The sequence below is a fragment of the Somniosus microcephalus genome, chromosome 1 (assembly GCF_052327205.1).
Source record: "Somniosus microcephalus isolate GS21.2 chromosome 1, FLI_Smic_1.0, whole genome shotgun sequence".
Classification (NCBI taxonomy): Eukaryota; Metazoa; Chordata; class Chondrichthyes; order Squaliformes; family Somniosidae; genus Somniosus; species Somniosus microcephalus.
Window position 1 is genome coordinate 5,146,494 of NC_140987.1, and position 14,472 is coordinate 5,160,965.

Here is a 14,472-nt window from a genome sequence, read left to right on the forward strand (position 1 = left end):
GTCACTGTGCGATGGGGCCGCGTGTCACTGTGCGATGGGGCCGCGTGTCACTGTGCGATGGGGCCGCGTGTCACTGTGTGATGGGGCCGCGTGTCACTGTGCGATGGGGCCGCGTGTCACTGTGCGATGGGGCCGCGTGTCACTGTGCGATGGGGCCGCGTGTCACTGTGTGATGGGGCCGCGTGTCACTGTGTGATGGGGCCGCGTGTCACTGTGCGATGGGGCCGCGTGTCACTGTGCGATGGGGCCGCGTGTCACTGTGCGATGGGGCCGCGTGTCACTGTGCGATGGGGCCGCGTGTCACTGTGCGATGGGGCCGCGCGTCACTGTGCGATGGGGCCGCGCGTCACTGTGCGATGGGGCCGCGCGTCACTGTGTGATGGGGCCGCGTGTCACTGTGTGATGGGGTCGCGTGTCACTGTGTGATGGGGCCGCGCGCCACTGTGTGATGGGGCCGCGCGTCACTGTGTGATGGGGCCGCGCGTCACTGTGCGATGGGGCCGCGTGTCACTGTGGGATGGGGCCGCGTGTCACTGTGGGATGGGGCCGCGTGTCACTGTGCGATGGGGCCGCGTGTCACTGTGTGATGGGGCCGCGTGTCACTGTGTGATGGGGTCGCGTGTCACTGTGTGATGGGGCCGCGTGTCACTGTGCGATGGGGCCGCGTGTCACTGTGTGATGGGGCCGCGTGTCACTGTGTGATGGGGCCGCGTGTCACTGTGTGATGGGGCCGCGTGTCACTGTGCGATGGGGCCGCGTGTCACTGTGTGATGGGGCCGCGTGTCACTGTGTGATGGGGCCGCGTGTCACTGTGTGATGGGGCCGCGTGTCACTGTGTGATGGGGCCGCGTGTCACTGTGTGATGGGGCCGCGCGCCACTGTGCGATGGGGCCGCGCGTCACTGTGCGATGGGGCCGCGTGTCACTGTGCGATGGGGCCGCGCGTCACTGTGCGATGGGGCCGCGCGTCACTGTGCGATGGGGCCGCGCGTCACTGTGTGATGGGGCCGCGTGTCACTGTGCGATGGGGCCGCGTGTCACTGTGCGATGGGGCCGCGCGTCACTGTGCGATGGGGCCGCGCGTCACTGTGCGATGGGGCCGCGCGCCACTGTGCGATGGGGCCGCGCGCCACTGTGCGATGGGGCCGCGCGTCACTGTGCGATGGGGCCGCGCGCCACTGTGCGATGGGGCCGCGCGCCACTGTGCGATGGGGCCGCGCGCCACTGTATGATGGCGGCGTGTCCCTGCGCGTCGGGGCCGTGTGTCACTGTATGATGGGGCAGTGTGTCCCTGCGCGTCGGGGCCATGTGTCACTGTCCCTCACTTGCATTGCTCTCAATTGTTTTTTTAGGAGAAAGAGGCCATTCTGCTGTCTGATGACCAGCGACTGAGTGTGCTCACTCTATCTACAGGGAGGACACAGAGGAGTATCCCCAAACTGCAGCCACTGCTGAAGAACGTGCTGAGTGTTACCACCTCCGCCAGTGGTATTTTTGAGACAGCGATGGGCCCCTGGGATGTTCAAAGCCAGGGCCCCTTTGTATTTATTCCTCCACATTGCACGATCCGGATCAGTGAAAGATGCTGAGCTATTGGTGCTCTGGGATTCAGGGTCCCTGTAACTCAGCGCTGACTCTTAATGGTTTTCTCTTGTAACTGGATCCTATATGTGTCTCTCCTCCTTCTTCTAGTCTAGCCACCAGTCTTGTCTGTATCATTGTCAGCCTGGCTCCCCACACTGAGTCCAAAGGTGGTGGGTTCCACCCACACTCCTGGCCTTGAACGCACAACCTAGGCTGGCTCCCCAGAGGGAGTGCTGTCTTGTCCTTTAGATGTGACCTTAAATCTAGGCACTCTGTGTTCAGGCAAAGCCCCTAGTGCTGCCAGTCTGACATTCCTCCCTTAATTGCTACTAGCAAAATACTCCCACGTAACTCATCATTTGTCTCATTTGGTGTTTGTGTGCAATTGGCATTGTGTGCGTGCACGCATGTGTATGTGTGTGTTGAGTGTATGCGTGTGTTGTGTGTGCGCTGTGTGTGGGTGCGCTTGTGTGTGCGCGTGTGTTACGTGCACGTACATGCTTGTGCACTTGTGTGTGAAGGGCTGTGACAGTACTCTCTCACTGCTCCTCTCTCTGTTTGTTCAGGTGCCTGGCTGGCAGGAGTGCTGAGTACAGGAGAACTTTTCCTGTGGAAGAAGGATGGGGACTGTTTGAAGACTGTAGCGGCGGTGGAAGGCGTGTGTGCGGTGGCAACGGCTGCCCACGGTATGAGGACTGTTGGTTGCCGGGGATTTTGGGGATTGCTGGAAGGGGTGGCTGAGGGGGATTAAGCCAGGTCCTCACACTCGCTGGCTGAAGACGCTGGCTCTTGCTGGGATATGGTCCCACGGGCCTCCGCTGCCCTCTGATACTATACTGCACTGGCCATTCATCATTTGTAAGTGTAATAGTCAACCATGGGGGCCATCGCAACCATGTGTGAACTAGCCCTTGCTCCCATGGCTTGTCACCTTCCCAGCCCAGGGCACTGAGGCCAATTGTGACACCCCTCAAGGAGATTTCACTGTATATGAAATCCAGCTCCCTCGGGCTTCAAGATGTGGCCTGCCCCTCAATCACACGTGCACTCCGTGTTTGAGGAAACTACAGGAATTTGTTCTGAAGATGTGGGTGTCGCTGCCAATCGGTGGTGGTGGTGGTGGGCTTGCTGCATGGACGGAACCAAACAGGAGGAGTTAGTAGTAACATGGTGTAACCATCTGCCTATAACAGGGCTCTGCCACTCAACACTCTATCCTTGGCCATGGGTTAATACTGCCGCTAGGCTGACACACTTAAACTGCTGGCTACCTGATCAAATCCTAATTGCTCTACACCGCGTCATGAAGTTGTTTTTGTTCTCTCCCCTGTGTGCCTCCGTTCTCCCCTCTCCCTCTCTCTCAGAGTCTGCTACTAAGCTGTTCCTGTTCGTGACGAGGGATGGAAAGAGAGTTCTCCTGGTCAGTCAGACCGGTGCAGTGTTCCTCTGGGAAACTAGTGAGAAGCGAGACTTGCCGTCTGTTCCTGGGACTCGGCTCAGCGGGAGGTGGGCCCAAGTAATGGCGGACGAGCAGGCCAGACTTCCCCAGGCCGAGGATAAGGACAGCACCGTACACGCTGTCTTCCTCACTGATGAGGTGAGTGCATCGCCACCTGTAAACACACTTCAGAGGGCAGACTCCAGGGCTCAGTGCTGGTTCTTCTTGTGGCCTGGCATCATACCAAGTCCCACAGCTCTTCACAAGCAGTGAATTACTATTGATGTGCAGCCACTGCTGGTAGTGATGCTGAATGAGACAGACTTGGAACTCCCCAGGTTCAATCTCCAGTCTGTGGAGAAAGTAGAGAGTAGCGAAAAAGTGGCAGAGCAGATTTCACTTAGTTACCGACTGATTAACTTGCACCTCCTCTCCCTGTGGTGGTAAACCTGGACCAGTGCCCATATCATTAAACTTACATCATTGACTGTTGGTGGACTCGGAGAAACCTGTCACACTTCTACTCACAATGGCAGCTCCCAGTCAAACGGGTACCTGAGGCTTCTCCCCTCAGAAACCTGTCTATTCCCAGGACGGAACCAAGCTGTGAGAACCTTGCTACAAGGACCCCTCACTTTCCAGTCACCACTGATTTCCCTTGATACCCTGCAGCCATGTAAACAATACAAAGTGACTGTGTAGCCTGTAAGAACACGGCAAATAACCCCCCATGTGTCATTTATCCAGACAGCAGGGATCATTTGCGTTTGAAGGGAGAATTTTCATACCAAACAGCGCTGTGTATCCTCTGTAGCTGAGAGATTCTCTCCCATCAGGCAGTTGTACTGAAGTCAGCAGCCATGTCTCAGAAATATTGAAGATATGACGACTCTGTTATGACTTGCAATGTGTGACATCTCCATTGCAAGGACCTGGGGGGGGCGGGGAGGGGAGGGGGTGCCATGTTCAAAGTGCTTCATAAGTGCAAGGTGTTGTGACTCCACACTGACACTGGATGATGATAGTGTACTGATTAAGAGGGGAAAAATAGAGTATGAGAGTAAACTTGCAAGGAACATAAAAGCGGATTGTAAAAGCTTCTACAAGTATGTAAAAAGAAAAAAGGTTAGTGAAGACAAATGTAGGTCCCTTACAGTCAGAAACGGGAGAATTTATAATGGAGAACAAGGAAATAGCAGAGCAATTAAACAAATACTTTGGCTCTGACTTCACGGTAGAGGACACAAATAACTTCCCAGAAATGCTGGGGAACCAAGGGTCTAGTGAGAAGGAGGAATTAAAGGAAATTAGTATTAGTAAAAAAAAATAGTGCTGGAGAAATTAATGGGACTGAAAGCCGATAAATCCCCAGGGTCTGATAATCTGCATCCCAGAGTACTAAAAGAGGTAGCCATGGAAATAGTGGATGCATTGGTTGTCATCTTCCAAAATTCTATAGATTATGGGACAGTTCCTGCAGATTGGAGAGTGGCCAATGTAACCCCACTATTTAAAAAAGGAGGGTAAAGGATGTGATAACAGGACACTTAGAAAATATCAACAGGATTAGACAAAGTCAACATGGATTTATGAAAGGGAAATTGTGTTTGACAAACCTACTGGAGTTTTTTGAGGATGTAACTGGTAGAATAGATAAGGGTGAACCAGTGGATGTGGTGTATGGATTTTCAGAAGGCCTTTGATAAAGTCCCACATAAGAGGTTAGTGTGCAAAATGAAAGCACATGGGATTGGGGATAATGGCCCAGAAATTCGAGTCGGGGGCTTGCCGCGCGTGTAAGCCCCCGATCTGCACTTACCCGACGCGCCGGCCGTTGAGCTTCAGGGACGCCTGGAATTGCTGTTTTAAAATGTTGACACCCGGGCAGCGTCTGACGTCACGCCGCCCAGGAGTGCAGCCAGCGCGAAGCCTGTAGCGCGCTGTGCAAGTGAGACACGCCCCTTGAGGTCTCAGTTTAATAGGACACGCCCCCAATGTTTCTCACAAGCTGCTAAGCATTTTTACATGCAAAGCAGCATTTTAAATAGGTTTTTGGTATTTTTATGAAGCTTTTGGTAACTTTTATAAACTTTTAAAAACATTTACATTATTTTGAAGAATCTGAAGTAGTTTTAAACAGAATTAAAGCAATTTAAAGACTTTTAAAAGCCCTAAAAGAATTTTTTTTATTCCATTTATTTATTTAGCAATGTCGTCGTCATACGTGTCTTCACACTGTTCCCTTTGGGGAACTGTATGAAGTGGTGGAAGGATTTATGGCCGTAATTAACGCTCATTCCGTGACCGTAACCATCTTTGAACCAGCCATTAGGGCGGTTAGTCCTATGGCGGGAGGGTTTTACGGACTCCCACAAGCTATACAAGGAGGGGGGGCCACCCACACCCACGGACGCAAATATCCCACTGGATGTCAACCCAGAATTTAGAGCCGGAGCTCTGACTCCACTTGCCGGGACTGTCTGGAGCGGGGTTCGAAACCCTACCCCGTCTGGCCCAGCGGCGGGGATCCTACCGCTACGCCAAAGGCCCAATCCGATTAGCAACGTGAAATGGCTGGAATGAGCACAATTCACGGCATTAAAAGAACTCAGAATTGAACTGATGATGACCTCAGCAATCTCCTCAACGAGGTGGAGGCGCAGCGCCTGCTCATCATTGGTAATGAGAAGTCAAAGGCGCCGCAAAAAGGACAGATGATAGCTTGGTCTTTCAAGTGGCAGCATAGGGCTCCAGTCACGGGGAGGGAAATGGCGCAGGAAACGTATGGGTGTCACCTTTTGCGCGGAGTGGGCCTTTTGCGTAGCGGTAAGCATCCCCGCCGCTGGGCCAGAAGGAGTAGGGTTTCGAACCCCGCTCCAGACAGTCCCGGCAAGTGGAGTCGGAGCTCCAACTATAAATTCTGGGTGGACATCCAGCGGGATACTTGCGTCCGCGGGTGTGGGTGGCCCCCCCCCCAGATGGGTTGTGGGAGCCCGTAAAACCCTCACGCCATAGGACTAACCACCCTAATGGCTGGTATGAAGATAGTTATGGTCACGGAAGGAGTGTTAACGTGGCCAGAAATCCTTCCACCACTTCATACAGTTCCCGAAAGGGAACAGTGTGAGGATACGTACGACGATGACCTGTTGCGCAATGCACCTCCTTGGACCCTCAGTCGCAGATGCGAGGGGGCAAATCGTGCAATTGTTAAATTTTTCATTTTATTGACATGTAAAATGTTGGCCCAGTAATTCCCTTCCAAACGCGCGAGTACGGTCGGGGTACTTGCTCGTCTGGCCGGAGGAAATGCCGGTTTTCAGCATGCACAGCGCATGCGGGGAAAACCGGCATTTCCTGTCCTCTGAACGAAGGGGTTCAGAGGCAGAACGCGTGCGACTGTACGGGCAGCGCGTGCGCAGTAAAATTCGCCTCTTTCAGTGAGGCCAAGTCCTTACAACTTACACATGAAAAAAGCATGAGTATAGTTGCTCCAGAGGCTGCGGAGGAAGATATTTCTTATCGTGGAGCTTCTGAAAGGCAATATTTTTGTTTGGGAAAGGGAGGAAAGTTATTTTAAGAAATGCTGAGGTAAGTTTTAATGTTTATTTTTGTTTTTTAAAATGGGTTTTCAGTACTGTAGGTAGAAGGATCAATTGTGGCTATGTGAATTGAATTTGCTGTGTTTATTAAATGTGAAAATGACTCCAACATTTTTAAGAAAGAAACTTTTCATCAGTAATATATTCTTTTAAGTAATTATGTATGTATGTCTGTATATATTCCTTTGCGTGTATGTATATATTCCTTTACTTATGTGTATGAATGTATGTATTTAATTATGACTTTCAGAGAAAGTAACTTATTGGAAAATCATAATTAAAAACATACATTCATACACATAAGTAAAGGAATATAAAACATACATACATATACGTAAAGGAATATATGCGGACATACATACATAATTACTTATTACTGATGAAAAGTTTATTTCCTAAAAGTGTTGGAAATGTTACATTACTCATTTTAGAACACTCATTCTCACATTCAATTCACACAGCCACAATTGCTCCTTCTACCTACCGTACTGAAAACCCGTTTAAAAAAAAAAAAAAAAAAAATTTAAACTTTAAAACTTACCTCAGCATTTCTTAAAATAACTTTCCTCCCTTTCCCAAACAAAAATATTGCCTTTCAGAAGCTCCACGATAAAATATATCTTCCTCCGCAGCCTTGGAGCAACTTTACACATGCTTTTTTCAAGTGTAACTTGTAAGGACTTACCCTCACTGAATCCATGAATGAAATCGACGAAGTTCACTGCGCAAGCGCTGCCTGTGCAGTCGCACGCGCTGTGCCTCTGAACCCCTTCGTTCAGAGGACTGGAAATGCCGGTTTTCCCCGCATGCGCTGTGCATGCTGAACACGGGCATTTCCACCGGCCAGACGCGTGAGTACCCCGACCGTACTCACTCGTTCAGAGAGGAATTACTGGGCCAATATACTGGCTTAGATTGAAAATTGGTTAACAGACAGGAAACAGAGTAGGAATAAATGGGTCTTTTTCGGGGTGGCAGGCGGTGATCACAAGTACCACAGGGATCAGTGTTTGGGCCCCAGCTATTCACAATATATACCACTGATTTGGATGAGGGAACCAAATGTAATATTTCCAAGTTTGCTGACGACACGAAACTAGGTGGGGTTGTGAGGAGGATGCAAAGAGGCTTCAAGGCGATTTAGACAAGTTGAGTGAGTGGGCAAATACATCGCAGATGCAGTATAACATGGTTAAATGTGAAGTTATCCACTTCGGTAGGAAAAACAGAAAGGCAGAGTATTATTTAAATGGTGATAGATTGGGAAATGCTGATGTGCAAAGGGACCTGGGTGTCCTTGTACACCAGTCACTGAAAGCAAACATGCAGGTGCAGCATGCAGTTAGGAAGGCAAATGGTATGTTGGCCTTCATTGCAAGAGGATTTGAGTACAGGAGCAAGGATGTCTTACTACAGTTATACAGGGCCTTGGTGAGACCACACCTGGAGTACTGTGTGCAGTTTTGGTCTCCTTACCTAAGAAAGGATATACTTGCCATAGAGGGAGTGCAGCGAAGGTTCACCAGACTGATTCCTGGGATGGCAGGACTGTCGTATGAGGAGAGATTGGGTCGACTAGGCCTGTATTCACTAGAGTTTAGAAGAATGAGAGGGGATCTCATTGAAATGTATAAAATTCTGACAGGGCTAGACAGACTGGATGCAGGGAGGATGTTTCCCCTGGCTGGGGGGTCTAGAACAAGGGGTCACAGTCTCAGGATATGGGGTAGGACATTTAGGACTGAGATGAGGAGAAATTTCTTCACTCAGAGGGTGGTGAACCTGTGGAATTCTCTACCACAGAAGGCAGTGGAGGCCAAGTCACTGAATATATTTAAGAAGGAGATAGATAGATTTCTTGACACTAAAGGCATCAAGGGGTATGGGGAGAGAGTGGGAATATGGTATTGAGATAGAGGATCAGTCATGATCATATTGAATGGCGGAGCAGGCTCGAAGGGCCGAATGACCCACTCCTGCTCCTATTTTTCTATGTTTCTATGATCCATTGCTGCCCGTGTGTTTGTGCACAGGTTCTGGGTGATTGCTGCTTCTGTTCCTTTGTCTTTATATCTGGAGAGGCTCTGGTGCTGACCACACTGAAATTGAAGTGGTTCGAGCAGGTGGAACAGTGCATCAGGTAGGAATTTCCACATGGGTCCTTGTGCTACCGCGCAGTAAGGAATGTACGTGTGTGAGTGTGTTAATGTATGTGTGGTGGTGTGCGCGAGTATATAACTTTGCACATATTAGTGTGTGTACATTACTGTCTATGATTGTTCATGTGTGGATGTGTTTGTGTGGGTGTATGTGTATGTTAATGTGAGCTTGCGTGTGTGTTAGTATGTGCACATGACTGTTAGTGTGCACATGTGTGTTAATGCATGCGCGAGTGTGTGTGCGCTCATGTATGCACAGTGTGTATTGATGTGCGCATGCGCGAGTGTGTTAGTGTGCATGTTGGTGTGTGTTAGTGTGCTCGTTAGTGCGTGCTCCTGAGGTTCACATCTGACTCTTTCCTTGTAGTGCTGTCCCGTTCTGTGTACAATGGGTGACGCAGACCCATTTGTTGGGAGGCCTGATCCCTGGCTGTGATCCGGTGAAATCGAGAGGAGCGCTACTGGCAGCTTTCTCAAGGGATGGACTGGTGCTTGCCGTTGTCATCAATCAGAATGATCCCAAGGTACTGCCGCGGTCCTTCACTGGGTTGTTCTGTTGGGCAGGATTACAAAACAGCCATTTCTTGCTTATTTTTCTTTGCCTTTTCCCCCCTCTGCTTCTGAAGGTGCAGCCTGATGCACCGGGCTCCGTCCAGCTACACACCAATACTTGTTCCACAGGCACCACACCGTTCTTCACCTCTCCATCTGATTATTGGACTGTGGAGGGGGCACAACAGCTGAGTAAGATCCTTCCCTCACCTCACTCACTGACACACACAAGCACGCGCGTGCACTGGTTAAACTCCCCACCTTCCCACTGGTTAAAGGCCTCTGTCCTTCAGGAGGGAGTTTCAGGGAAACCGGGGAAAATGTTTCTTTTCTCAGCAGTTTCCCTCTGGATCAGCGACAGTGCGGGACGTACAGCGGCTGTTGGGTTGGCAGTTTGGAGTCTCATCCTCAATCTATATTTATCCTGTGGCCATATGTGTGCTTATGTACATGTGCCTGTGTGTGTATATTATCGTGTGCCAATGCACCTGTGTGCGAGCGTGTTTGTGTGCGCAGGTGTTAGTGTGCATTGTTTGAGTGTATGCCTGTATGTGTGTGAGCGTGCGCCTGTGTCCTGCTGGGTGACTGCTCATCCACTGCCTGTTTCATCTCTTGTTGGTTGCAGGCCACTCAGGTGCTGTTTGTGAATCCGCTGAATTGTGTGACGGTATCGAGCAGCTTGCGAGGCTGTGGCAGTAATGGGCGCCCTGTGCCAGTCAGGTTTATCAGGTAGGTGACCGCGTCTGACGTGGTAACGGGGTTCAGAGGTATGGGGTTAGATGGATTTCAAAAGGGAATGTCTTACTTGACCAACCTCATTGAATTTTTTGAAGAGGTAGCACAGAGAGTAGACAAGGGTATTGTAGCAGATGTAATTTATCTAGATTTTCAAAAGGCCTTCGATAAGGTAACACATAATAGACTGATGAACAAGGTCAGAGAATGTGGAGTCAGGGGACGAGTAGCAGAATGGATTGCTGGCTGGCTTCAGGACAGAAAGCAGAGAGTAGGGGTAAAGGGCAGCTATTCAGAGTGGCAAAAGGTGGGAAGTGGTGTTCCACAAGGATCAGTGCTGGGACCACTGTTATTCACAATTTATATTAACGATTTAGACTTTGGAATCAAAAACACAATTTCTAAATTTGCGGATGACATCAAATTGGGGGGATAGTTAATACTGAGGAGGACTGCAACAAGTTACAGGAAGCCATCAATAAACTTGCAGAATGGGCAAATAATTGACAAATGAAGTTCAACACAGATAAATGTGAGGTATTACATTTTGGTAGGAAGAATAGGGAGGTCACTTAGAATCATAGAAAGTTACAGCACGGAAGGAGGCCATTTCGGCCCATCGTGTCCGCTCCGGCCAACAAAGAGCTATCCAGCCTAATCCCACTTCCCAGCTCTTGGTCCGTAGCCCTGCAGGTTGGAGCATCCCACGTGCACATCCAAGTACTTTTTAAATGTGGTTAGGGTTCCTGCCTCTACCACCCTTTCAGGCAGTGAGTTCCAGACCCCCACAACCCTCTGGATGAAGAAATTTCCCCTCAAATCCCCTCTAAACCTTCCCCCAATTACGTTAAATCTGTGCCCCCTGGTTTTTGACCCCTCTGCTAAGGGAAATAGGTCCTTTCTGTCCACTTTATCTATGCCCCTCATAATTTTATGCACCTCAATAAGGTCTCCCCTCAGCCTCCTCTGTTCCAAGGAAAACAGACCCAGCCTATCCAGTCTTTCCTCATAGCTAAGATTCTCTACTCCCAGCAACATCCTTGTAAATCTCCTCTGTACCCTCTCTAGTGCAATCACATCTTTCCTGTAATGTGGTGACCAGAACTGCACGCAGTACTCTAGCTGAGGCCTAACTAGTGTTTTATACAGTTGAAGCATAACCCCCCTGCTCTTGTATTCTATGCCACGGTTAATGAAGGTAAGCATTCCATATGCCTTCTTAACCACCTCATCTACCTGGCCTGCTAACTTCAGGGATCTGTGGACATGCACTCCAAGGTCCCTTTGTTCCTCTACACTACTCAGTGTCCTACCATTTAATGTGTATTCCCTTTCCTTGTTAGCCCTCCTCAAATGCATTACCCCTCACTTCTCCGGATTGAATTCCATTTGCCACTGTTCTGCCCACCTGACCAATTTATTGATATCTTCCTGCAGTCTACAGCTTCCTTCTTCAGTATCAACCACACAGCCGATTTTAGTATCATCTGCAAACTTCTTAATCATACCCCCTATATTCAAGTCAAGATCGTTGATACATACCACAAAAAGCAAGGGACCCAGTACTGAGCCCTGCGGAACCCCACTGGAAACAGCCTTCCAGTCACAAAAACACCCATCAACCATTACCCTCTGCTTCCTGTCTCCGAGCCAGTTTTGAATCCAACTTGACACTTTGCCCTGGATCCCATGGGCTTTTAACTTCGTGACCAGTCTGCCATGTGGGACCTTATCAAAAGCCTTGCTAAAGTCCATATACACTACATCAAACGCACTTATTACTTGTGGTGTGGAGATGCCGGTGTTGGACTGGGGTGGACAAATGTAAGAAGTCACACAACACCAGGTTAAAGTCCAACAGTTTTATTTGAAATCACAAGCTTTCGGAGTGCTGCTCCTTCGTCAGGTGAAGTGGAGAGATGCATATAGACACAGCTTATATAGTCAGAGATTAATGTCAGATGTTTACAGGTAATCTTTCTAACTGCCATTTATCACACCTCGGCAGAGAGATAATCACAGCAATCAAAGGTGTGGATGGTGTCCAAACAGGTCAGTCAGGAAAACATTACATCAAAGAACAATGAGGTGGGGTCACAAGGGGTCAAATGTTGCAGATGCTGGGGCCTGTATGAAAAACAGAAAACAGACAAAAAACCATTTTTTTTGCTGGAAATCACAGCAGGTCCAGCCGCATCTGTGTAGAGAGAACAAGCCAACGACGACGCGAGTCTGGATGACCCTACGTCAGGTGGGGTCACATGTAGCGTGACATGAACCCAAGATCCCGGTTAAGGCCGTGCTCATGTGTGCGGAATTTGGCTATCAGTTTCTGCTCTACGATTTTGCGTTGTCGTGTGCCTCGAAGGCCGCCTTGGAGAATGCTTACCCGAAGATCGGAGACTGAATGTCCTTGACTGCTGAAGTGTTCCCCGACTGGGAGGGAACACTCCTGCCTGGCGATTGTTGCGCGGTGTCCGTTCACCCGTTGTCGCAGTGTCTACATGATCTCACCGATGTACCATGCTCCGGGGCATCCTTTCCTGCAACGTATGAGGTAGACAACGTTGGCCGAGTCACATGAGTATGTACCATGTACCTGGTGGGTGGTGTCCTCACGTGTGATGATGGTATCTGTGTTGATGATCTGGCATGTCTTGCAGAAGTTGCCGTGGCAGGGTTGTGTGGTGTCGTGGTCGCTGTTCTCCTGAAAGCTGGGTAATTTGCTGCGAACGATGGTCTGTTTGAGGTTAGGCGGCTGTTTGAAGGCGAGTAGTGGAGGCGTGGGGATGGCCTTAGCGAGGTGTTCATCGTCGTCGTCGATGACATGTTGAAGGCTGCGAAGCACACAACCCTGCCACGGCAACCTCTGCAAGACATGCCAGATCATCAACACAGATACCATCATCACACGTGAGGACACCACCCACCAGCTACATGGTACATACTCATGTGACGCGGCCAACGTTGTCTACCTCATACGTTGCAGGAAAGGATGCCCCGGAGCATGGTACATCGGTGAGATCATGTAGACCGGGCGGTCACGGTGCCCCCTGACCGGGAGGTCACGGTGCCCCCCTGACCGGGAGGTCGCGGTGCCCCCCTGACCGGGAGGTCGCGGTGCCCCCCTGACCGGGAGGTCGCGGTGCCCCCCTGACCGGGAGGTCGCGGTGCCCCCCTGACCGGGAGGTCGCGGTGCCCCCCTGACCGGGAGGTCGCGGTGCCCCCCTGACCGGGAGGTCGCGGTGCCCCCCTGACCGGGAGGTCGCGGTGCCCCCCTGACCGGGAGGTCGCGGTGCCCCCCTGACCGGGAGGTCGCGGTGCCCCCCTGACCGGGAGGTCGCGGTGCCCCCCTGACCGGGAGGTCGCGGTGCCCCCCTGACCGGGAGGTCGCGGTGCCCCCCTGACCGGGAGGTCGCGGTGCCCCCCTGACCGGGAGGTCGCGGTGCCCCCCTGACCGGGAGGTCGCGGTGCCCCCCTGACCGGGAGGTCGCGGTGCCCCCCTGACCGGGAGGTCGCGGTGCCCCCCTGACCGGGAGGTCGCGGTGCCCCCCGGACCGGGAGGTCGCGGTGCCCCCCGGACCGGGAGGTCGCGGTGCCCCCCGGACCGGGAGGTCGCGGTGCCCCCCGGACCGGGAGGTCGCGGTGCCCCCCGGACCGGGAGGTCGCGGTGCCCCCCGGACCGGGAGGTCGCTGTGCCCCCCGGACCGGGAGATCACGGTGCCCCCCGGACCTGGAGGTCGCTGCGCCCCCCCTGACCTGGAGGTCGCGGCACCCCCCCCCCCGACCCGGAGGTCGCGGCGCCCCCCCCCCCCCCCCCGACCGGGAGGTCGCGGCGCCCCCCCACCCCCCCCCCCCCTCACCGGGAGGTCGCGCCCCCCCCCCCCCTGACCGGGACCCCTCGTGCCGATGCAATGTTGGTAATGAGTTGTGTGCACTTTCCTTCCTCAGGTCCTACTGGGTGGGTGAGGCAAGCTGGACACATGATAGTCTCTTCCTGGCCTGTATGCTGAAACGCGGGGCCCTCTTGCTACTCTCCCGCCTCGGGGATCTGGTCACCATCACCACATTTGGCTGCTCCGTGGAGTTTGGTCCAGCAGAGTTCATCCCACTCCATCCACTAATAACCTACAGGTACGCCTACAGCTGGATCTCCATCAGGTCCCCACAATACAACTAATCTTTATAAAAGGGACTGGTGACAAACAGCCTGCACGAGAAATACGGGTCTTTTTCCGAGTGGCAGGCAGTGACTAGTGGGGTACTGCAGGACCCCAGCTATTCACAATATATATATTAATGATCTAGATGAGGGAACAAGTTTGCAGATGACACAAAGCTGGGTGGGCATGTGTGCTCTGAGGAGGATGCCGAGAAACTCCAGTATGATTTGGACAGGTTGG

General features: G+C 51.7%; 1 protein-coding gene across 1 annotated transcript in view; it reads left to right on the top strand.

The window, feature by feature from the left end:
* The window catches only part of cplane1 (ciliogenesis and planar polarity effector 1), a 341,103-nt gene that overhangs the window by 17,751 nt on the left and 308,880 nt on the right, over positions 1-14,472 (top strand). The window contains exons 3-9 of the mRNA XM_086002590.1: positions 1,352-1,487; positions 2,150-2,269; positions 2,948-3,180; positions 8,657-8,763; positions 9,150-9,306; positions 9,960-10,063; positions 14,021-14,203. Coding sequence (XP_085858716.1) covers positions 1,352-1,487; positions 2,150-2,269; positions 2,948-3,180; positions 8,657-8,763; positions 9,150-9,306; positions 9,960-10,063; positions 14,021-14,203 — 1,040 coding nt within the window. The remainder of the gene's footprint in view (positions 1-1,351; positions 1,488-2,149; positions 2,270-2,947; positions 3,181-8,656; positions 8,764-9,149; positions 9,307-9,959; positions 10,064-14,020; positions 14,204-14,472) is intronic.